We start from the raw sequence: 25928 nt of genomic DNA, 5'->3' as shown, positions 1-25928 counted from the left end.
ACTTTCATTGTCTGTTTACGTTTTCCCACAAACACTCCCACAGTGATTCCAAATTTAAACAAATCCTGTACCTGATGGATTTACAGCTGGTGATAACACTGATAATCACTTAAACACCATGTGAGCTTGTTTGTAGAAGAACACATTGGCCATGGGGGGGCGCCCTTGAGATCTGGCGAGCTTGGCCTGCTGGCTAGGTTGCTCTTGGCGAGGGTTTTCTGGGGCACGCGGCGTGGGACGTGCCCTTGCATGCCTGCGGGTGCGACGTGGTGTGTGTTTTCTGCGATTCTACCACCTCGGGGCTGTGCGCGCCACATACCTGTATGATGGTCTTGCGGGGGCCCTTGGGGGGAACCTGACTTTGACAATAACTAAGGCTCATCGCGCTGGCAACATCGGAGGGGGGTGATCTGAGGGGCTCGGCCAGTGCGCTTATGGGCCGGTGGGGTGACTTGCAGCGTTCCCCTTGGCACTCTGGCGGCTAGGGGTGCAGCCGTTGTCCTTAGGCGGGCAGCTGCTGGTGCTGCTTCTGTTCCTGGCCCCTACTGGCCTGGGGTCTAATCCCTGTTGCTCCTGGGCCTGCCGGCAGGCGGCCACTGGCCGCCCGTCTGGCGCGGTTCTGGCCGTCTCCTGGACGTGGGTCTTTGCTCATCCGCCGGGGTCTCGGGCGGGGGGCTCTCTGGGCCCTCCCCTTGGGGTTGTGAATGGGGGGTTGGTGAGTGGGCTTGTGGTTGGGGTCAGTGGTGGGGTGCGCTACATTTCCTACCCTGACTCCCTCTTCCCTGTTCCCTTCCCCATCACCTAGGTGTAACACTGCCCTCTCTTTTTATATCCTCCCTATAGTGAAGTTCATCTTACCCTTCCTTAAGGAGGGCTGGTGATGGTCCCAATTATGCAACAAATTAAATTTGTTCATTTAAGAGAGGGCTGTGCAGCTGTCCCACCAACATGCGCCATCACGGACGTGCACAGACAGTCAGCTTTAAGAGCATTTATAATGCTAACATTATGAAATCAACCTATTGCCTTTATCTGCTGTGCTTGTGCAAGCGTAGTCAAAGCTAAGTAGCTTAGCAAAGGCTAACCCTAACAATGTCATTGTTAAGAAATAAAACGTCTTTGATAATTACCTGTGTTCCCAAACGTTGTTGGAGATTCCTGTGACTCTGATGAAGATGGGTAGAGTTGTTTGGCTGAATATTTATGTAGGATAGACTAGTATTCATAATATGTCAACAAGACATCAAAACTTCATTATGGCGCAAGTCCTTATGGGTAATTGCTACGTAATCTGTGATGTACTGATGTTTTACAGTGACGTGAGGAGATGGCTCCAACTTGTTGCTTTTGTTGTGGAAAATGATAACAAACCGGTTCTTCAGCTAAACCAGAGTAGCTCTAACTTAGCTCCAGCTCCAACAATAGCTCCAAGCAAAAACTCTGTGCTCATGGTGGAAAATGGGTACCTGAGATTGAAGTAGGTGGACCTGTGGAAGACTTCCTTCCTTGTCCCGGTACTAAAGAAAAGATTGCTAAACTCCCTCAAGGACTGCAAGTCAGTGGCACCAGTCACATGTTATGAAGTGCTTTGAGATGCTAATTGTTCATCACCTGTGGACACTGTTGTTTATTGGACCCCCTGCAGTTTGTGTCCTGCCAGCACTTTGGTGTGAAAGATGCCATCATTTGTCTCACAACTGGAGAGTGCAGGAAGCACTGCGAGGGACATTTTCTTTTACTTTTCCACCGCTTTCTACAACATTCAACCCAGCCTCCTGACTGACAAGCTGTTGGATATGCAGCTACACCGGTAAATCGATGCCTGGATCTCGGATTACCTCGCAAGTACATCAGTGTGGCAGGCTATATATCTGACAAATTGTCAAACAGCATTAGAGTGCACCAAGGTACTGTTTTATCTCCCTTCCTTTTCATACTATTTACGCCAGACTTCTGGTCCAATTCTGGAGGCTGCCACGTCCAAAAGTTTTCCACTGTTTCCTCTATTGTCACGGATGCATCAGCAATGATGACAAGAAGGGTTACCGAGGGCTGATGGAGAACTTTGTTGCGTGGAGCATTAGAGCAGTCACAATGAACTAAATCGCAACACCAGTAAGACTTACCCACAATTTACACTGGATGCGAAACAGCTGCAGTTCTTCGACGGCATGGCGGTGGAACTGATACGTTTGCCGGACACAGGAGCATGGCGCATAAATTCAGCAAAGATCAGCTTGTCTGGGACACGTCATGCACAGATACCAAATGAAAACATCCATTGTATTTGTTAAATAAAATGTGGATCATATTTTCCATTTTCCAACCTGCTTGCTACTTTTCCGGATCCCGGTTTTCTTCTAGTGCCTATCTCCAGCTTTCTTCGGGTGCCTGGCATACACCCTGAACAGGGCGGCAGTGGATCATATTTTACATAAAAATACCCATGGTTGAATCACAATAATCTCCACAAAAGCTGAATATCTACAGGGCAGGACTGAGTTGATTTCCTTCCTCTCCTCTTGAAGGACACGAGGAACTGTTTATATGGGAGATCTCCTTAGTCTTCGTTAGTTCCTCTGTCCCGCGGAGCCGCAACCATGTCCATTTCAGAGGCATCCGGTGGGTATTGACGGACAACGGAGCACGGAGATGCTCCGCAGCGGAGCTGTCCCACAACCGTTACATACAGTGGAAATCTGGTGTAAGGAGGTGGTGGTGGACTACAGGAGGAAATGGAGACAGACTCCCTGGTGAGAGGTGGAGATTGAGAATTCTTACAAGTACCTTTGGGCCCATATTAACTGTAAATTGGACTAGAATCACAACACTGATGCTCTCTACAAGAAGAGCTAGAGCAGGATGTTCTTTCAAAAGAGACTGATGTCTTTTGGTGTGTACAACAGACTCCTCAAGTCCTTCTACCAGTCCATGTGGTTTTATTTATACTGCCTTTAGCTGCTGTAACACCCATTTTCTCCATCCCCCAGGGGCACAATAGAGAATATATCTTATTTTACAAAATTTTGACTTGATGATATAACTCATAAGTGCGATCACATCTTTTATGGCATCCCATCACCTTCCAAAGGAGACGAAACTACTATTAGTGTGGTGAAATATTAGCTGCGTCTGCTGACCATGAATAAATGAGCAGAAACCTGCATAAACAGGACTGAATCATAACATAACTTAAACGCTAAAGCGGACATGGGCTCATATGTGAACGGTCGCATTCACTGGTTCAATAAACAGGAAGAGATTCAAATTCTGATGTAGCTAATTATGATTTACAGTCCGCATAAACGTGACTGAATCATAACATAACCTAACTGCTAGAGCTGACATGGGCTCATCTGTGAACGGCCGCATTTACAGACGGGAAGAGACTCGTCACCTTTATTATAAGTGTTGACTAGGCCACTGGGAGTGAGGCCCAAGGCCAAGGCAGACTGACTTGATATTACTGTATCATGTTTTTCTGCAGTCAGTGCCTTCTCCGCGCCCTTCTCTCTCTGCTCTGTTTCAGGTGTCATGAAGCTGATGATGGCAGTTCCTGATCTGTGGTTCACGGCTCAACTAGTCTCTTTATCCTGTTCTGTTGGTCCTTCTGTCCACTAACCCCAACCAGTCGAGGCAGATGGCTGCCACCGCTGAACCTGGTTCTGCTGGAGATTTCTTCCTGTTAAAAGGGAGTTGTTTCTTTCCACTGTCTCTAAATGCTTGTTCATGTGGATCTTGTTGGGTTTTTTTCTTATTATAAATTTTATATTTTGATAAGCACATTGAGATGACTTTGTTGTAAATTGCGCTATACATATAAAGTTGAATTGAATTGAAAACCCAAGTCTCATTTCAATTTCTGGTCTTTGTCGAGAATTTGTCACAAACAGTGATTTGGTGATATACAACAATAAATTGGGACCTCAGATTAAAAAGGGGGTTTTGGCACTGGCGGTTTTAGTCGTGGCAAAGCAGTTTTAAGTTAGAGAAAAAAAAGCAGATGAGGTCCTGAAATAACTCAGGAAGCACAAGAATTATTCATCTTACACTAAAGTAGATTAGACCAGGGTTTTTCAACCACTGTGCCGCGGCACATTAAACGGGATGTGAGAGATTGCCAGGTGTGCCGTGGGAAATTATTAAATTTCACCTAATTGTTATAAAAAATATTTTCAAAAACACATTTTTATTGTCTACAAATATGCCATTGTGATAAAAAATAAAAAGTAAATAATTAAAAAGAATGGCACACAACTGCCACTCAGTTCTCATTGCTCATGTTAATAAAGAAGTAGATTCGGGTCATTCTTCAACATCACATCCCCCAATAACAACCTTTGGCTCAACTCTGACACTCATGACATTTAACAATACAGAACAAAATTGAATCATAAAATGTATTATTACTAGTACAGTACCTGTCTGCATTCATATGGGAGCATAAGGGGTATAATTGCGTATTTTTGTATCTTTCTTTTGTGTTTTTGTGCATTTTTTGTATAATCATTGTTTTTGTTACTCATTTTTATATTCTTTTTGTTTGTTGAATTTTTCTGTAATGTATGTTTTTGGAGTCATTATGTGTATTTTTGTATCTTTCTGTTGTCTTTTTGTGCATTTTTTTGTATAATTATTGTTTTTTGTTGGCATTGCAGAGTGATTCTGGAATATTTTGGTGTATTTTTGTATCTCTTTTTGTGTAGTTTCGTGCATTTCTGTTGTTATTTTGTATAATTATTTAGTTTTGTGTATTTTGAGTCATTTTCATATGTTTTTTGTCGTTTGGTGTATTTTTCTGTAATGTGTGTTTTTTGGAGTCATTTTGTGTGTTTTTGGAGCTTTTTTGTATATTTTAATGCATTTCTGTTGTCATTTGTGTACTTTTTGTATAAATATTGTTTAGTGTTTAGTTTTGTGTATTTTGAGTAATTTTCATATGTTTTTTGTTGTTTGGTGTATTTTTCTGTAATGTATGTATTTTGGAGTAATTGTGTGTGTTTTTGAAACTGCATGAGTGAGTAAGTAAATTAAATTATTATCTACAACTCAGCTGTCTTTTTAAAAAAAAACAAAAATCATTTTTTACCTTTGAACCGAGTGGTCAGAGCTTAGCTTCCATGCACGGCACCACAGAGAATCTGCAGTTTTCCAGATGGAGAATTGAACGGGTTGGGAAACGTGTCTCTAAAAGACTCACCAGTGGCTGAGGGTTTCAAACAATCTGTTCAGAGAGCTCCGTGTCTCGGTCTAAACTATCTTCTTCTTTATCGCTCGTGTGTTTACAGCTGCTTAGCTGTGTGCGCAGCGATTGGCTCTGGCCGCACACGTGACTCTTGCTCTTAGTCTTGAGTTGTGCAGTGAAGATGGTGCGCTAGCGCACCCTCACACCCTGAGGTCAAAAGTTGAATAGGTTTCATTTCTGGGCCGTTCAGAAGTTAAATAAAATTAAAATAAACATTTGGAAATGACCAAATTACTCCAAAATAACAGATACACACACTCGGGGTATTTGGAACCCATCGACCGAGTTTCAGGTCGAACTGGGATATCAGTGAGATATTTGCTCCACACACACACATCCACACAGACCTCCCTTGCTTTTATAGGTAGATGATGATGATGATTATTATTATTATTATTATTATTATTATTATTATTATTATTATTATTATTATTATTATTATTATTGTTGTAAAAAAATATATTACATAAAACAAAATAATATTTAACAGAAAAAATTGTATTGTAATGGTAAACGTACTTTTATCAAGTTTGCAAAATATGAATGTTTTTTTTTTTGTGTAATTTGTATCCAAGACACTTTGATTAGAATGGGGGAGGGGGGCTTCTTCCCCTTTCCCCTTGGTCTGACCAGAGTGTAGACTGTGTATGCTCTGATTGACCAATAAACCAAACCAAACCAGAATGACTGTATATTGTTAATATAGGCTAGAAAGTTTAATCATTTTTTAACATTTTCTATTGGTTGTGTGCCTGGGATTTCTTTCAATAAAAATATGTTCCTTAACTCCAAAAAGGTTGAAAAACACACTACCATGTGATGAGGCTTTTTATCTAAAGTAAAGACAGATTGTGAGCTTTGTTATAGGCTTAAAATTACACATTTTTTGTTACATAGAGATTAAACAGATGGGTCTAGATGCACATTAACTACTGTACTTCCAATTATATATAAGTACTACAAATTTGTAACTTTCACCAAAATGGTAATCTACCAAAATGTACTACACTGGCACAGTAGTTTCCACTATTAGCACTCTATAGCAACGGTGCAACCAAATAATACTTTAATACTATAAATAATTACTCCCTTCACTCGGGTGTAACACTGTCTTGTCTTTTTATATGTTTTCCTCTGAATAAAGTCTGGTTTACCCTTTCCTATGGAGGGCTGGTGACAGTCAAAATTGATCATAATAATGAAATTATTACTACTTAATTTTTTTGCAAGAACAAAACATGCATAGGTGTCACAAAAATAAATCAAGGAGTGTGTGTGTGTGCGTGTGTGTGTTTGCATTAGGAATTAAGTGTTTACAAGATCATTTTAAAGAGGATTTCACTTTTATTCTGAATTAAAGAGGAATTAAAGCTCCCATGTACACGTGAGTGTCTCAAAGTGTTTCTCCAGGCATAACTTCATGCTGGTGGGTTGCTTTTTCCCAATTTATTCCTTTAAATACATGAAAACATAGTAGCTATCACTCTACACATTTCACAACAAACCTAAATGTCCCTGACGTCCCACCTTCAAACACAATACATACATCCTACAGCCACAACACTAGTGGTAAAAAAAACCAAAAACGTTAGCTGCTCAACAAAAGTTGATGCGCGTCCCTGTTGTATCAGTAGAGAAAGTGGAATGATAACTCTATAGAATAGATATTTGCTTACAGTATAATGACGTATTGGTCAGCATGTATACAATAATAGGGGGGGTGAAGCTCCCAGGAAAACTACTACTACTACAATGATTAACAATCTATGCACAAGTTCATTTTGTCTATGAAAGACAGGTCATGTATATTCCTATACCTGTAAGTGTCCGACATCAAAATAGCTCCACAGTCGTGCACGTTCACACGGATACCAGTGAACGACGATTGGATTCGAAACAGAGAGGGGAGGGGTGAGAATGGTTGTTTTCCATTCCACTCTCATAGATTCTACATACTATTAAAAATGAGGAAGTCCATACCTATTTTGTTCTTCAAGAACTGTAAAACTTATTAAACCTCTCCCCTCCCACAATTTTTGCTCAATTGACTCGAAACTTTCTACAGCACGTCTTCAGAATGTCCTACACTGTCTACACAGATTTTTGATTCATCCGAAATGTTACTTATTCACATTAGAATGTCACCTATTTTTTAATCTTTCTACACTCTTGTGTGTTTCTCACAATTGCCTAACTTGGTGTACGCTTCCCTAGCCCAGAGTATGGCTAAAGTTAAAGTGCAATTTTTTCTCTTTTTTCTCTGTGTAACGTCCTGTGTGTGTGTGTGTCTATAAACAGCTCCCATTGTTCAGTGCCTGCATTTTTACTACCAGGGGAACTCTACACATCGTGGCTTAATTTTGTTAAATGATCAACATCTGCCCATGGGATTCTATGAGCCTTTGGGATTCAATCATCTGTGGGTGCATAGTTTGTGTTTGTCAAACAGGCTCGATCATCTATGAACATTTTATAGCTTCGAGCCAAAAGCTTTTACACCTCAATGACTGCAGAAATTGTCTCTGTCACAGTCAGCAAATGGGCCGATAAGTTTAGTAAATTGTTGTGCATCACCTTCAGTATTGGGAAACTGATGCTTTTAATGGCATCAGAAGACTTCTCTCTTGTAGTCTTTGCATGCATATCATTGGATGAGCTAAAAGGCTTTTGACGCAGTCCAAAGAGTGTGTAAATGAAGCAGATCAAAAGGCATCCCTGATCCTGCGATAGTGACCTATTTCTCTTTCTTTTTAGAAGACAGAAAGCTCTTTGTGGGCATGCTCAACAAGCAACAATCAGAAGACGATGTGCGGCGCCTTTTTGAGTCCTTTGGCAGCATCGAGGAGTGCACCATCCTCAGAGGCCCTGACGGAAATAGCAAAGGTGAGTTCAAGTCTGTTTTTGAAGAAAAGCGAGACGGGCTGCTCTGCAGGCATGAGTTGCACTTTAGAAGATGGTGACTTTGCAAAGTCCTCCTTAAACACTCCACGCTGAGATATGTCAAAGTGCAATGTTTCACAATCATCAGACGGGTCTTTACAGAAGAATAGACTTCATACATTCTGAGCTTTTCATCGGAGGATGAACGATAGAAACGACCAGCTCTTTACAGATGAACCCAATTAACCCTTTTAGTGAACCTTCGCATCTCTGATGAAGATGCAAGAAAATACGTCAACCTCCTTATTAGCCATCGTGCTTCATGTCTTTCAAAAATGTCAGAGCACGATACAACTTTACAAAGTTCATCAGTAGGCTTAGCAGCTAATCAATGACGTCTGATGATAACTAAGCCTGATGATTACAGTGGGCCTGATCATCTGCAGTCCTCTCGACGAAGCTTCATTAACAGGGCTTCATCAGCCAGCTCACTCGGCTAAGTGGGCTTTTGCTCAATAATTACTGGGAACTTGATCATTCAAACTAATCAAAGGCACTTGTCAATATTAGACAGCACCAGAACACTGCAGCATTTTAAGCCCCATCAGGATCCCAAAGTTGGTAATGGTGTCAGAGTGGCCTGCTTATTAAGCGTTAATGAAAAGTTAAATGTTTGTTTCTGTAATCCTATGGGAAACCTGCCCCTCAAAAAGCCACTCCTTGTATTTTCTCTAGGTTACTGTTACACTGTAACGCTTTGTGACGGACATTACAGAACGTCTCTCTCCTTTGTTTTCATAACTGTTTGATCACCTCATTCCCTCTCTCCTTCTTAGGTTGTGCATTCGTAAAATACTCCTCTCATGCTGAAGCTCAGGCAGCCATCAGTGCACTACACGGCAGCCAGACAATGCCTGTGAGTAATTGTGTGCAAGCATGGAAGTGTGTGTATGTATATGAAAGTCAAACTGAGGAATGAGTGAAATAGCGCCTAATTATCTTCTTAAGGTTAAGTTAAGCGACACTTTATTAATCCCAGTGTGACTCGCTCAGACTTTTCAAGGCTGTGGGAGCAAGTTCTACTTGTATGGAGACGCATGCAAGCTTATACCGAGTGACTCCTGAACAGTGTGTGTGTGTGCGTGTGTTTATTTGCGTGCATGTGTGTGTTACACAGGGGGCCTCATCCAGCCTGGTGGTAAAGTTCGCCGACACAGATAAGGAGCGCACCATTCGCCGCATGCAGCAGATGGCTGGTCAGATGGGCATCTTCAACCCTATGGCCCTGCAGTTTGGAGCCTATGGAGCCTACGCTCAGGCAAGACACCACACATAATGTTATTTTTTGTCAGAGACCCATCTTGATAGCCACTGATTCAGTAGAGCATTGAAGCATTTTTTTCTGAAATAGTTTGGAGAGTGATTATTCTCATTTCTTTTCATTTTTAAATCACACAGTATATCAAGCCTTTTCAGTCTCTGAAAGTAAGAAATGCATACAGTATGTTTTATAAAGTCTATAAAACATTCTAGGTGGAATGTCAAAAACTTTGTATTCATCTATGCATTTAAAACAAACTGTCTAATGAACAGATTACATTGAGTCTGCATAAATTGTGCATAAACATCAAACAAAACCTTCAAAAAATGCTTTATGAAATTATGAGAGGTAATAGTGCTTGTGTCAGTGCAGACATTTTCAAGTAACAGAACCATTCTTCAGGATCCTCATTTATAAACGATGCGTATATGCAAAAGAAAGCTATACGTCACTTATAAGCACCGTTTGGGACTTGTCTCTGGCGAGACAATGTGTGCACCTCCATGGCAGCTCTGACCCTGCCGTACGCACAAAATCATGAGAAACGGGAAACTCCGCCTCCAACAGGAGAAGGATGAAATTAAAGACAGCTCTGAAATTGATACATTTGTGTGAAATAATCAAACATTGCACATTTCACAACACATATCATATATGAAGAATGTATTTGCAAAAACAAAGAAAGAAATAATTATGTGTGATGTGTGCACGCCTACAAATACAGTTTTATATTGATTATAATAAGTTATTAAAATCATATGATCATTGCGCAAAACTGCCGATCAATTGGCCGCAACACCCGTAGCTGATATGAAAAGGAACGCACTCACAATGCGTAAAGACGCACAGTGGCTTATCAGGCACTGCTGGAGGACAAGGTGCACGAGGGACTCTAGAGGGAGAGGATCCACAGAGACCAGCAACACCTATAGACAGGATCGTCCCAGGAGGACGCAGTGCTGCGGGGGGACGGAAGAGGCTGCGGTGGGAGGGAGGATGAGGTGGTGCGGAGCCCCCGGCCTGCACTCATCAGTAAACACCCTGGGACTGATGAAAAATATAGTTTTACTTGAGATTAAATATTGTAATGTGCGGGATTTATTTTACTCTGCAACGAAATCTATTTCTAATGCAGCGAAGTACCATTACTTGGAACAAAATTTACTTAAGTAAAGGCAAAATGACAGATTTTAGAAAGTACTCAAAAAAAAGAAGTACACAAAAAAGCTACGCAATTACAGTAATGAGAGTAAATGTAATATGTTACTTTCCAGCCCTGCAACAGGGCATGTAACCAATGATATCACTGGTTACATGTTTAAAGTATACAGGATGGTCACATATTGTTGAAGTGTTCAAGGACCCAGATGCAGAGTGAGGCAGCAGGCAGGCAAAACATTTGAAGTACCTGTTCATTTATGTTTCAAAAACTCAAAGAAGCAAAGAGCAATTGAGGACCATTCAAGAGAAACTGAACTTGACGAGGAAAGACACCAGAGGGCGGGAGAATAAGTGGACAAAGGCAAGCTCACAGGGCCTGTACTAAAAAGCTGGATTTCCTCTTATTCGCTAACTTCTGGGATTTATTCCGTGTGCGCTTTGTAACTTCTTACTGGGGTAAATCACCATGGTAACAGTAGTAGTTTAGGAGTAGGAGTAGGTTTTGTTCAGGCTAACAGATCAGCTCGTATAAAAGTACCACTGCCTGACCTATCAGTTCTCTTGGAAAATGACATGGCCAAGAATTGGCAGGTCATTCTCTGCACACATTGCTCCGTGGATTTGATCTGACAGGTGACAAGAGAGAAAGACTATGGATAAATCCTTTCTATTTACTGACTTTTGTCAGCTGATGGAGCCTCATTTATTCATTTGCATGGTTTGCAATACTGAAAGCCTCAGTCCTGTTAGATGATACAGCCAGGCTGTATAATATTATAAATAATCTACACGTTATGATGTAGGCTTACTCAGCTCGATACTGAATGCAGCGTCAAAGCCACAGACTGCACCTAAAATTATGCTGAAACGTGAATAGAAACACATCTGTGCCATAATAAAATGAAACTGATCAGTGTTTCATTTTGTTCATTGGAGAATAAGAATTCTCCAATTAATTATTATTGTATAATATTTTACGCATTAACAGCCTGCAATGCTCCTGCCAGCATTAATTATTTCCTGATTTAACTGCAGCTATAGTGTAATTTTTTATTTGAATTATGGATTTTAATTCTTTATATGCTTAAGAATTGTTCCTCATTATGACACACTATAAGTTGCTCTACACTATTTCTCCGCATTTTTGATTGGTCAGATGCTACTATCTCCACCCCTTTTTATGCGAGCGCACACACGGCCAGGTTGGAATCATCTTCCTTAAGTTAACATGTTCATAACCTGCCTCGTAGTCCAGCTGTTCTGTGACTGCTAATGTTGGGTTGGGTTAAGCCCGCTAACGGAGTGATATCCCGGATATATTTATCCAGCTTCATAGTACAGGCCCACAGTGTCCAGGCTAGATTCTGAGGAGGCTAATCAGGGAATGAAGCACACAATAGCGCGTTCACACCAAACGCGTCTAAAGCGTAAAAAGCGGCAGGTGTACATTCACAATATATGGACGCGCTTCTAGAGAGCGTCAGAGGTCCTGCTGCGTGTCCCACGTCTCCTGTGCGGCGCATTCTATGAGAGACAAAATGAGAAAAAAAATTCCAGAAAATCACATTGGAGGATTTTTTTATGAATTATTTGATAAATCCCTCAGTAAAATAAGTATTTGGTCACCTACAAACAAGCAAGATGTCTGGCTCTCACAGACCTGTAACTTCTTCTTTAAATGGCTCCTCTGTCCTCCACTCGTTACCTTTATTAATGGCACCTGTTTGAACAAAAGTCACCAGTCCACAACCTCAAACAGTCACACTCCAAACTCCACTATGGCCAAGACCAAAGAGCCGTCAAAGGACACCAGAAACAAAATTGTAGACCTGCACCAGACTCTGCAATAGGTAAGCAGCTTGGTGTGAATAAATCAACTGTGGGAGCAATTATTAGAAAATGGAAGACATACAAGACCACTGATTATCTCCCTCGATCTCGGGCTCCACGCAAGATCTCACTCCATGGGGTCAAAATGATCACAAGACCAGTGAGCAAAAATCCCAGAACCACACGGGGGACCTAGTCAATGACCTGCAGAGAGCTGGGATCAAAGTAACAAAGCTACCATCAGTAACACACTACGCCGCCAGGGACTTAAATCCTGCAGAAGAGGAGTGGGCGAATGTCATATGGTCAGATGAAACCAAAATAGAACTTTTTGGTAAAAACTCTACTCGTCGTGTTTGGAGAAGAAAGAACACCATACCTAACTGTAAAGCATGGGGGTGGTAACATCATGTTTTAGGGCTGTTTCTCTGCAAAGGGACCAGGACAACTGATACGTGTAAAGGGAGGAATGAATGGGGCCATGTATCATGAGATTTTGAGTGAAAACCTCCTTCCATCAGCAAGGGCATTGAAGATGAAACGTGGCGGGATGTTTCAGCACAACAATAATCCCAAACACACCTCCCTGGCAACAAAGGAGTGGCTTTGTAAGAAGCATTTCAAGGTCCTGGAGTGGCCTTGCCAGTCTCCAGATCTCAATCCCCATAGAAAATCTTTGGAGGGAGTTGAAAGTCCGTGTTGCCCAGCGACAGCCTCAAAACATCACTGCTCTAGATTAGATCTGCATGAAGGAATGGGCCAAAATACCAGCAACAGTGCGTGAAAACCTTGTGAAGACTTACAGGAAACGTTTGACCTCTGTCATTGCCAACAAAAGGTACATTACAAAGTATTGAGATTAACTTTTGTTATTGACCAAATACTTATTTTCGACAATAATTTGGAAATAAATTCATTAAAAATGTGATTTTCTGGATTTTTTTTTCTCGTTTTGTCTCTCATAGTTAAGGTATGCCTCGCTCATCTTTTTAAGTGGGAGAACTTGCACAATTGGTGGCTGACTAAATACTTTTTTGCCCCACTGTATATCCAAATTAAAAGAAGAAGAAGTTGAAATTAGTGTTCTTTGTGAGTAGTACTTAATTGTAGCGGTAAACATTTTTGAGTCAGCTGACTTATTTAGTTGTATTTAATCTAATTCATCAAAAGCCAAAGTAAAGTTTAGTTAATAGTTAGTATATCATAATAAAAATGAGTAGCAGATAAAAACATTCATGGACCGCCTGAAGTGTAGAACAGTCATTGTGCCTTTGTTACCCTCGCCCTAACACATCTGTAAGACAATGTACCCTGCACACAATACAGTGGCAGCAGTGTGTCAGTGATGTGCTGTCTACAGCTTTTATGAAGCTGAAGGAGTTTCCCACATTACCTCATCATGTACTGTTTTTTTTTACATCTCTTTGAATTTCTTTTTCAATGTGCCTCTAATCCAACTGCAGGTGCAGCAACAGGCAGCATTGATGGCATCTGTAGGCCAGGGAGGCTACCTCAGTCCAATGGCTGCTTTTGCTGCTGCACAGATGCAGCACATGGCAACCATAAATGGCCTCCCAGGAGCGCCGCTTACTCCAACATCAGGTGGGTGGTTCTAGCTTTTTGGGAAAATGACACATTTGGGATCTGTTGAAGGTTTTCCTCCCTCAAATGGGATGTATTGCAGTTAACCCACTTGTTTTGCAAACAAAATGCAGGCAACCAATGTGCTAGCTGTACAATGTGACCTGTAAAAAGACATAACTGACCTCAAACAACTTTAACAATAGGGTATTATTATTGTTTTATTTATTATTATTATTTACAGTGTTTTAAAGCATCACAAATCTTTCAAAATGATGACCTCGTTTTATATGAGTGCATTTATAGCCTAAGCAGGTAAACTTGGTCGGAAGTAGGTTTGCACTACAAACTGTGTTTCCATGGCAACGTAAGTGTATTTTCTTTGATTAAACGGCCTTTCCAGGTAGATCCCGGCTTAACTGAGCCGGTCTCTCAGGTTAAACCTGGAAATAACCCTGAGCTGGGTTGTATGAAATACCTCCATGACAAAACATGCAAATTGTACTTATTTGAAGTTTGCATTACTAATCATTCTGTTTAAAGTATAGCATGTGTGTTGATTTGTCAAATGAAGATATTAAACAACACAACTTCAGTTAAGCATTGAACTGAGACATAAGCATAGAGTTGTGTATGGACCGTATGAACATGTTCATACCAATCTCAAATGATGGCTGAAATGTCCCCATCACTATTAAGGTTGACGGGGAAAGAAGCCTGTCCATGACGTATCTGCCTCTGAGAAAACACAATGCGTGCTTAGAAATACGATTGAGCGCTCAGATCAAATCTGAGAGCGTGGAGAAATATTGTTCGACGCGTGTGCAGAGCAGTTTCAAAAGCCAGCCACGATACTGTTTATTACGCGCGATGTGCTGTTTTTACGCCCTCGATTTCAGTTTCTGTGCCCGGCCTATGCTCGATCGCCCTCGTGTAATTTAGGAAGCTAAGTAACATGATAGAGGTGTTAGTATTGTGAGGTGCGACACACGTCTGATTGTCGGTCGGGCAAGAAAAGAAAGGTGAAAGAAGATGTCAGAAGATTTTTCATGAAAGAAAGTGTAAGTCTTCTCAGGAAAATATTCTCCATCATAGGCTACCGCCAATGAATGCAAAGCATTGTTTCCAACCATTTTCTCTTTTTCTTAATGGCAATTGATTTGTTACTTTGTGAGAGAAAAAGCAACACAGGCACAGCCGTCCTCATTATCAGACAGTGGTGGAGTGGTAGGGTCAGCACCAGGTGAACTTAAATAAGGACATGGTGGTTAATTTCATTTTAAGAGCACATAAAAGTGCTGCAACAAGAAGAGCTTGAAAGTAATGAAATAAAACATGTACAGTAGCTGGTGATATGCACCTATTCAAGTTGGTTGCAACACACAAATAACCAAGAATAACATTTTAAGTGTTAGCTAGTTGTAATATTAAATAAAAGTAGGCCTAGTGAATACTACTTGAGTTTTGCAGTGTCACTGCTCATAGCATCAATATTTTATTTATCAGGTAACAGGTTGTAGCTCATCTAGAGCATTTTCAGGGCTACAGGTATACTTGACATGGTGCTATACTAAATGTTTTGCTGCATATGTCTGACTGCTTTTGTACAGTAGGTAATGCATAGTGAAAAGTTCATGTCAGGCTGGCTGGCATCATGTTACAAAATGTGTAATGATCATAATTATGCATTTTATAAATGTGATGTTGCCTGCCTGCATAAGAGAAAAGCAGTAGATGTTGGGCCATTTGGATTGAAGGTGTGATAGCAGTGGACAGGAGTGTATATTTGGATTGATGTACACAAAGCAGAAAGAAATCATAAACAATTAATTAATTGGTAGATCTGTGAAATTTGAGCAGACAGACAATATGTTTCTGTATAATAGCAATCTACATTCTTGTGTTTTGTTATCAATGTGAATGCTATGTATAATGCAAAGTTTAATGCAGTGGTTTGCACTATTAAATTATTGTCATTACACCGCTTAACAACGTATACAGTTTTTCTCCCCTGGGCAGCTGTGCGTGGTAGTGATGGGGGTGGGGGGGGCTGTGTCCCCACCAATGTCAAAATCAAACCTACCAACGTCCTTGAACTGAGATAATAAATTTTAAAAAATTAATTATATAGCAATTATAAGATTTTAATATAAACATCAGTATATCTCTCTGTGTTCACTGTAAAAAGAGAGTGGATTGTGTTTGGGGATATGGCTGTAGTCAGTGCTCATTCTTCTGAAACAATATGTCTGAGATGTGAATCTAATAGCTGTGGCATCAGAATAAGGACTTAAGTGGGACAAGAAATCAGTCCTGACATTTAGTGTCTTCACCAGACCAGCACCTCTGACATTTTCCTGAGCTACAATGTGTCCAGTCGGAGTAAAACTTCTCCTGAATGTCTCGGGGGTCTGCTGACTGTTTCTCTCTGTTTTTACTCGTCTGCCTGCTGGCTGCAGGAGGGAGCACTCCCCCAGGCATCAACGCCCCCACTGTGACCAGCATCCCATCTCCCATTAGTGTCAATGGTTTTACTGGAATGCCGCCCCCACAGGCCAATGGGCAGCCCCCTGCTGAAGCTGTCTTCACCAATGGGATACACCATTACCCCGGTGAGTTTGAGAATCTAATGGGGAAGTATCTTTCAGAAGAAAAGCGTACTTATGCATTGCCTCTTATGGGAAGCCCCTCAAGCAGATGAGGGTTTGCCAAAGGTGCGTATGTGCTGATGGAGCTCCTGTTTGCGCTGGTGTTGTGAGCCATAGCGAGCACCTCATTGGTCCTGTTTATGAAAGGCTGGAAGAGAAATGTGTATGTTTTTTTTCCCATTCTGTCTCTGCAGTGTTGCAGGAGGTGGTTTTTAGGGAGGACTCTGAGAAAAACAGCTTGGGTGTGGCTCCAAGAAGTTGTTTTGGGGTTCAAGGCGGCTGCTTCCTCTCCTCACTCTCTGAAGGTAGCTTTTTTTCCGCCACACACACACACACACACACACACACACACACACACACACACGCACACACACACACACACACTCGCACTGTTTACCCATGAGCATAAAAGCAACAAAAGATCTGATTCTTCTTTTTCAAAAAAGTGTATTTTGATAATAATTCAAACCCACTTTTCAGAATGTGACAGAAAATTAGTATTTGCTGAGAAAAATGTTGCATATTTGCAGATGAAACACTGACTTTTACCATTATACAGACTACAAAAACTGACATACAGTAAATGTAGGAATAGATAACTTCAGGATAGAGAAATAGCACATTGTTATTCCGGTGGTATTTTAATGTCTAGTCATATGCTCATGAAAAGATTCTTTTTGTAGTAAACCAGCAAATGTAAATCCAAGAAGGGTTACTGGGATAAACCTTCGCCCCTGGTTGTACATTCTAAAACTTCCTCTGGCATAAAATGTCATCATAGGCTTACCATGAAAGATGCAGCCACTGTATTTCAAATTACTTCTGAATATGACTTTCCTGGCTTCAGGTCCAGGGTTTACCTGCTTACTGTGTGTTCATAGTGTACAAAGCCTCCTGTCTGCCATTATGCCTATAAGGGCCTGTGTGTGTGTGTAAATGTGTTTTTCGTGATGCACTTATGTTACATGGGCTATACGTACAGATGGCCAGCTATAAAGTGCAGCGTGCAGCATCTGTTGTAGTTACAAGTTTGTTCAAATGGAGAATGCAGATGTTAGCGATAGCAACAGGTGTGTCGAGGGTTGTGTCTGTTTTTTTTTTTACTTATTGAGGTGATTTTGAAGTGGTGTCTTGTTGTAACCGTTGCTCCTGGTTTTGGATTTTGTGGCTCTCTAACCTTTCTGCTCTCCTCTCCTCTCACCCGTGTTATATATTACTCTCACCATTCCTCATCTCCGTGTACATTCATCTACATTCTCACTCTGTGTTTCTGCCCCCCCCACCCCAACCATTCATCTGTGCTTTCTTCTGCCATCACGTCCTCCTCCTCTCTGTATCTCCGATGAAGCAGCTCAAAGTCCCACTGCAGCTGATCCTCTCCAGCAGGCTTACACAGGAGTCCAGCAATATGCAGGTCTGTCCGTCACTCTGTGTGTGTGCGTGTGTGTGTGCGCGTGCGTGCGTGTTTGAGGTGCAGCATGCCGACTCCATTGTCTGTTATCTGATCAATTGCTCGCTGTGTCCCTGCATACATCACATTGTTTGTATGTATCTGAGCGATTGTGCTCTCTTCATGGTCGTTATCTGATCCTCAGTGTGTGTGTGTGTGTTTGTGTGTGCGCTTGTGTGTGTGTGTGTGTGTGTGTGTCTCAGCAGCCTACCCCGCTGCATATGGTCAGATCAGCCAAGCCTTCCCCCACCCTCCACCCATCATTCCTCAGCAGCAACGGGAAGGTAACAATTCCACACCTTACCAGTCACGACACACTCTATCCATTCAAATATAGTCACAAACATTGACTTTGTCCCATCCAGGAACAAACAGCCATCACTCAAAGTGATTATAGTCTCTTTTTCTTCTTTTTGTTTTGGTGGGAGTGACTTTAGCATTTTAAAGCAGAAGTGATCCAAAGTAAACCACACAAAGATGCTTTAGACTGAAACACGTTAACAATTCTTCATCTTTTGTGAAGAGAAGAGATTCGTGCTTCAAAATGAATCAAATACAGACGATGGATGCAACTCAGTGTTTGTAACTTAACTTCAAAGCCACTTATGAACTTCATGACCCAAGGCTTGGGACACATATCCTGGTCCTTACTGCCCTCTTGTGGGAGATAAACAAACCTGTACAAACTATTTTAAATGCTCCGACAACCCAATGGTTACAGATGAAGCATTTAGCAGCTGTTTGGAAGGAGAAAGTTATCCATTCCACCTGAAACTTTTCAGCAGCCCAGACAGTAAAGCAATAAGGCCCCTTGTTGATACACCCCTGTTGGGGTCTGTCCTGCCTCTACTGAAAAAATTAGCGATGCCTATTATAACATTTATGTGGTCAAGGATTATTGCAAATGGAGCATCTGAGAGACCTGTACACTTTACAGAGCTTGCCTAGCTAATAAACAATTCATCTACCCTGTTTGATTCATCTTAGGATATATTTTTCTATTTTGTGTTGATGAGTACTTTCCATAATTCCCAGTTTTATGCCAATTCTGTGGGACAATGAATCAATGATGATCAATAATCAAGTATTATGATGTGGCAGCATAAACTGAGACTCTTGAGATAAGCACATATTGTGATGTTGGTGAGCATGTGCGGCCTTCAGTGTTCAGTTTACCAGAGTGGAACCTGATGTGGTTTTCTGCTTCCGTGACCATCTACATCAAAGTCAGCGCTGTTCCTCTTCATAGTCTCAGGTTTTCACTTGAAAATAAATGTGAATATAATAAGGGTGTGCCAGCCCCAGGCCTACCCACTCCCACACCCCCCATTTGGGAAATACTAAATCACTCCAGTGAGAAAAAACCAACATGCTACTAATTGGTGCATTAGAGTGACTTTTTCCTTCTTTGACACCCTCTCTCTCTCCTTTGTGTGCCTCCTCTCTCTTCTCTTCTCTCCTCCCCTCTGCTTGTTGTGGTGCAGGACCAGAAGGCTGCAACCTGTTCATCTACCACCTCCCTCAGGAGTTTGGAGATGGAGAGCTGATGCAGATGTTCCTGCCTTTCGGTAATGTCATCTCCTCCAAAGTGTTTGTGGATCGGGCGACAAACCAAAGTAAATGCTTTGGTGGGTAAAAACAAACAAAACCAAAAAGCTATTGGTTATTTATTCTGAATCTTTGTATTTTTTGAATCTCCTGTTGTACCGCAGTCAACACCTCTTTTTCCCTACTCCCTACTAACCTCACATCTCTCCTTTTTAACAAATGTCTTTGCAGCTGTGTAACACATTATTATTCAGAGGAAAGCTGGAGCCTCAGTTTTAAAACACTAGTTATTATTTTGTCATATTGGAGAATTTTATCTGCTTTATTGTTAGCAGCTACTCTTCTTCTCATAACATACTGTATAATAGATGCTGACTCTGCTTCTTTACCCCTGTCTATTACTTACTGTAAGCAAAAACGATGCATGATAAGAATAAAGCCAAGAAGCAACCGTTAAAAAGAGACAGAGAGCTGACAACACTTATAAATATCAAACCAATCAAATTCAAGGATTGTATAAAGTGTTTTGATGAAGAGCCAATTGTGTGTAATTCATTTGTGAATTAGCCTTTCTTCACGAATTTATCACAACAATCATGTTTTATTCGTTATGCTGTTTAAAGGTCTTCATTTGTCCAGACAGTGTAGTACAAGAGTATGGATGTTTCCAAAGCCCTTTATTTGTTTGTGCTCAGAGTTGTGCTTGTGTACTTATAATACATTTTTATGTGTGAATTACGTGGTTCAAAGACTTTTTTCAGTGATATTCGACTACGTCATCGTCCTGACCTCATCTTTGTTTTGTTTTTCAATCACCACACACTTTCCTCACTTTTATCTAACACCCCCCCCCCTCCATCTCTCCTCTCCTTATATGGGCCTCTCCCCCAGGATTTGTGAGCTTCGACAACCCAGGTAGTGCCCAAGCTGCCATCCAGTCGATGAACGGCTTCCAGATCGGCATGAAAAGACTTAAAGTGCAGCTGAAGAGGCCGAAGGACGCTAACCGCCCCTACTAGCCCCGCCCCGGCCAGCCGGCACCACGCTGGTGGTTGGGGCAGTCTTCGAACACAGGGAAAGACAGGTCAGACGCTGGGGCTGACTTTTTGTTGTCTCTTTTTTCTCTTGTGCGAATCTTTGATACAGCAGAAGCAGAAACTCATTCAGGTCACCAAAGAGATACAGTATGTGGTAGATGAGAATAAGACTCTAGATTACCTATTTATAGTGCTACCTCGTAGTTTAGGCATATATTTTATAATGAGCTGAAAAATGGTCATCTCCATTTGTTCTAAGAACCCCAAAAACATAGTATTTGAGGTTTATTTTCCCAAACTTGCCTGTTTTCCAGAGTTTTAGTCTCTTCTGAGCAACTCTACCACAAACGGGCTGATTTGTGGCCTACTTATGCATATTCATGAGTGGGCGTGTCTATAGACGGGACACTGACTTCCTCCCACCCACTTCGTAGCCGAGCTCATGCTGCTTTATAAACACGAGACAGAGCGTGGGGGCGGGGCGTTCACCGATACATACACAGACTGTAGAAAATACACACATAGCCCAAATAACACTTTTATGATGTTTAAAGCTCAGAAAAGTTGATTTAGCTTAACATGGGCCCTTTAATATATTCGAGGCAGGAAAAAGGTGTTTCTTGAACAGATTGACAAGAGTCAAACTGTGATGGCTTGGTTAGAACTCAAACACTGCTGTAGTGAATTAACCCATGTGCACAGCAGGGTTTATAAGGTGTTGGCCCGCAATCCACACATCGCCAAGCATGAGCGAAAACCCATAAAGCACAAAAGACATGTTGAACCAACCACACACACTGGCAAAATATGACAGTTGAATAGCAGTTCCTTCTAAATATTTGGGTTACACGTTTTAACGTGATTTATTCACGCCTACCATTCTTTCTCCTTTTTAGACAAACTAAGTTGTAAGACCAGATACAGATTTGAATATGTGCACATACTTGACCTGACAGAAAATGAAAGTTATTGGGAAACTTTTGTGTTGGCATACAGTGACGATCCACACACCCTTAGAATAACTTTGCACAAAAATGATTGAGCGTTTAATGTTGTGTTGCTTCATAAATGGTGTGCAAACTAAATTTTCAATTGCTCAAAATTAGTTTTGTTTTTTTTGGGGGGGTGGGGGCTTTGCTGAACCTTGAGCAAATAGAAAACGATGTTATTTTTATGAGATTTGAAGAAGAATAGTTCTTCTTTTCTTATTTTATTGTATATTATATCCTGTGTCCTGTGTGTCTTAGGTGTAGATGAGATGAATCATATGCTGACTACTTGCTGCCCACTACTGAGTGCAAACTCAATATCTGGACCACTGAGGCTGCTTCTGAAACCAAGGAGAGAACAAGAGAAAGTGATGATGGAGTCAAGGACACCCGTTTTGGATGTACTCAAACTTTGGAGCTCAGAGAGAACCTGCACCTGCCTAGTTAGCCCTAGGGCATATTTTTTCTTCCGCACACATATACACACCTCTTCTCCAACAAAGTCCTGCTTGAATGACAGCTTCCCTTTCTGGACCACAACAACTTGAACAATGAGGACAAATAAGTAGAGAGAACTAAATCCACTCACAATGACAACTCCTCTCAAATGTTGAAGGGACTATTGATTTAATAAGTCCAACAAGAACAAAAACTTTTTAAATCCTGAACATTGGACTGCTGTAGAAGATCTTTCTTTAGGATGGTTTGAGTTAAGGACCAATTTCTATGACATGAACAAGAACGGACAAATACTGGCGTAGGGAATGTGGTATTTTCAGGACACGAATTGGCTTCGATTTGGGATTGCTGTCTTTAGCTTGGAGTGCCTGTCCATTTCCAGGGGACACCGATGCAGAGGAGAGCCATAGCTTCAGTCTCCAAGGAGTCTTATCTGTCATTCCTTAGTTGTTTTAGGGACCAAAAAGACCAAACGTTTTTATTGCAGAGGACTTGTAGCTCTAATATACTTGGAGCACTGCATCTCCTGCAGCCAGCATTGACTAGTTGGGGAGTCGCACTTAAAATAAGTGTACATTTCCAATATCAACAACACATGTATATATACAAATATATTGCTGATATGCTTTTTGAATACAAGCAAAAGTATTTCAGATGACCAAATGGGGTCTCTCACTTCGCTAGTTTACAATTACTCAAAATGTTTATTTTTTTTTCCCCCTCTTCTAATTTTTTCCAAAGGATGGTGAGTGCATGGAAGGGGCTGCTCCGTATCTCAGCCTTATCTTTTTTAACTTGACATCCTAACCTCATAGAAGAACATCGGAAACGTTTGAAATATAGGATCTTGTTTATATTTGCAGTACAAACATATGTGTAACAAGCATTCAAACAAATGTATTCATATATACAGTATATATGGATAAATAGATATTAATCACAAATATATGTATTTATATGCACATTTCTTTTTTATATATGTGCGTCTGTAAATAGAACGGCTACTGAGGACAATGAGCTGTAATTCTTGTTTTTGTAGATTTTAGCTGGAGTTTGAAGCATCGCTCTGCTTGGGAAGAATAGTAAATCTGGCAGCTCCTTAAACTGCAGGCATTCCTAACTGTGGTTACATGTATGCTGACACACTGAATTCATGAGGAAAAGATATACAAGTGAAAAAAAAACAGTGTAAATAGTGTCCGAAAATGCAAAAAGCCACCTCTTAGTAGCAGGCGTTTAGAAAATCAGGCTGAATGGCTTTAGAGAAGATGGAAAGTTATCTTCGACTCTATTCCAAACATCTTTTCAGCCTACACGTACACAGACACACAAACTTCTCTTTGAAACTTGAACCAAAATGGAGATGTCTCATACATTGTCCACTCCTTTGCATTCAGTATAGTGCATGTAGCTTACAGGCCGTCACCACCTCAAGGTGTGCCTTGTTGTCTGCAGAAATTGCCATCAAGCACTGTGGTCTCAGAAAACAAAGGAGGAGAAGGAAAAAAAAAAAAGCAGATTAACACACACTTCTGCAAGCAGCCGATGTCCTAATATGATGTCAAACTATATTCAGATCCATATCATTCTTTATAGAGCTTCAATGCATGTGGAATTGTTCAGCTGTAGTTGGTACATCATGAGCTCTTTAAGCAGAAAAAGCACTTGGGGCAATACAAACTCATGCGATTACACACCAAACAAACACAGGCCTTAAAAAAAAAACACATGTAGTAATTATCCAAGCCGTGAGCGCACACCTGTGACTTTGTTCCACTGGTTAGAGTTTAAAAAAAAAAAAAAAAAAAAAAGGTTGTGCGGGGGGGGTGGGGGGGGGGAGATAAGTGTTTCCAGTGGCACAGAGTGGCTTGATATGATGTGAGTGAGTTTCCAGGATGCAGCTTCATAATTTAATGGTTGGAGAGGTAAAGTAATATTGATGTATAAATTAAAAGAGCTCGCAGGGGAGAAAGGTTTGTTCCCTTTTACCAGTTAATGTGCCGCTCTCTGCTGGTAATACTTGACATGGAGCAGATTCTCTCAAAGATGCAATATTGTCTTATGGTATACGTACTTGTGCAATTAAATATTAATATAAAATTATAATGAAACAGTAAAATGTGGAAATAAGTGCGAAAAGCCATTTACCCATTACTTTTTTATTTCCTTGGTCCACTGATTCTAATAGTCTACAAATATAGTCGGAACATTGTCTGTAACACCTGCAAAAGGTCAACACACTTGGGTTTATCGCATTCAACTGGTGGGGATTACATAATGAATATTTATTTGAATATTTATTAGGCTATATAAAATTTGAAAGACTACGCTTCCTGTTGGGTGCTGTTACTAGTTTTCCCATAAAACTACCGTTATTTAATTTCCCTCAGTATCTCCGTCTAACCTTTGTAAAAGCTTGAATAATTTAACATTTACCTTCCAAATCAGCCAAGGTAAAAAGGGAGCACTACACATCCCAGGATGCCCTCTGTTGACACACCCTCCACAGCTTGAGGAACAGTGTAAAGATGACCGAAGAGATTCTTTATCCTGTTTACAAATCTCCTTATATCCACCTTCACTTTTGTGTTAGGCAGAAACTAACAATAGCTATCCCATCGAAAGAGAACACAAGAAACCAGCATCACGTATAGTTATGTTGTCGTTCAAAAGGAACAAAAAAAAAACTTGCAATACAGCGAGAAACAGCTCTAATGTCAGACATTTTCAGCTAAATGATCATTTCATATCACCAAACTGTGCGATAATCCAGATCTGCTTTTTGCTCTGAGGAATTTAAAACGTGTCCTGCAGTTTTCTAATGCTGCGTCTGGGCAGTAGCTTCCACACGTTTCTATGTGGCGTTAAACAACAGCAAACACTGCAAAGCCTTTAATATAGATGCTCCTCATTCTTATTTGCTTCAACTTTAAGCTACAAGTTTACACGAGAAAAGAAAAGCAAAGCGAGTGGTTCAAAAATAAGTAACGGCAGAAGTTTGAGTATAAATATATAAATACATATAAATATATACATAAAGCGATGAATATACTGTAAATTGGTTCTTTTTTGCTCTGTTTTCCTCTGTAAATAGGTTTGCATATTTTATAGGACTTTTACTTCTATCTACAAGGACTGAATAAAGTACTTTAAATACTTTAAAAAAATATATATATATGAATGAAAACATGATAATGCTCATTAAAACCAGGTACAAAAATAGTTGCTAGGAAACGGTACAAAGTGTAGGACCTGACCAAGGTATTTATCCAGAACAGTCAGGGAGAGCATTGACCTCAGTTAGAGCGTAGACACACATCCATCCGTTTTATAACAATTAAAAAATGACACTCTGTACTGGGTTTTATTCATTCTTATTTCATTGTTAGATATTTATTTTCAGGTCATGTCTGAGATGTTATGCATGCTTTCATGGCATTATTTTTCTATCAGTTGGTATGTGACCAAATAGTTTTTATATTGACATGCATGGACCACTGCTGTGGTTTCCTGATCTGCTGGACTTCTGCCTTTTTAGCACTTCTTTGATGATGGGGAAAAAAAAGCTCCTGTTGACCAAGTGATGTCAAAGACAGAATTTAAACTTTTATGTATTCATTTATTTATTGTTGTATATTTATTTATTTTTGCCATTTGATTCGAGATCTGAGCTCTGTTATTGCCGCTCATCTGTCTGGCTCTGAGTGCTGCTTTGCATCATCTCCAGTTGAAGCATTGGAAAATTGAATTTCAAGACATTTTTCCTGTGGCTGGCAAAA

General features: G+C 40.7%; 1 protein-coding gene across 6 annotated transcripts in view; it reads left to right on the top strand.

Annotated features, from left to right (window-relative positions):
• Window positions 1-23759, top strand: part of celf4 (CUGBP, Elav-like family member 4) — a 136728-nt gene extending 112969 nt beyond the window's left edge. The window contains exons 4-14 of one of the 6 annotated variants that reach the window (XM_028446274.1): window positions 8003-8128; window positions 8962-9041; window positions 9303-9443; window positions 13901-14039; window positions 16478-16630; window positions 16861-16971; window positions 18015-18080; window positions 18320-18400; window positions 19601-19744; window positions 20556-20748; window positions 21949-23759. In XM_028446274.1, coding sequence (XP_028302075.1) covers window positions 8003-8128; window positions 8962-9041; window positions 9303-9443; window positions 13901-14039; window positions 16478-16630; window positions 16861-16971; window positions 18015-18080; window positions 18320-18400; window positions 19601-19744; window positions 20556-20683 — 1169 coding nt within the window. In that variant the 3' untranslated portion in view covers window positions 20684-20748; window positions 21949-23759. Of the gene's footprint in view, window positions 1-7999; window positions 8129-8961; window positions 9042-9302; window positions 9444-13900; window positions 14040-16477; window positions 16631-16860; window positions 16972-18014; window positions 18081-18319; window positions 18401-19600; window positions 19745-20555; window positions 20749-21948 lie in introns of all 6 variants that reach the window. The other 5 variants (XM_028446275.1, XM_028446272.1, XM_028446273.1 and 2 more) reach the window with 5 other exon arrangements.
• Window positions 23760-25928: the final 2169 nt, after the last annotated feature.

Source organism: Gouania willdenowi, chromosome 5, assembly GCF_900634775.1.
Source record: "Gouania willdenowi chromosome 5, fGouWil2.1, whole genome shotgun sequence".
NCBI lineage: Eukaryota > Metazoa > Chordata > Actinopteri > Blenniiformes > Gobiesocidae > Gouania > Gouania willdenowi.
This window is presented reverse-complemented; position numbering and strand designations above follow the sequence as displayed.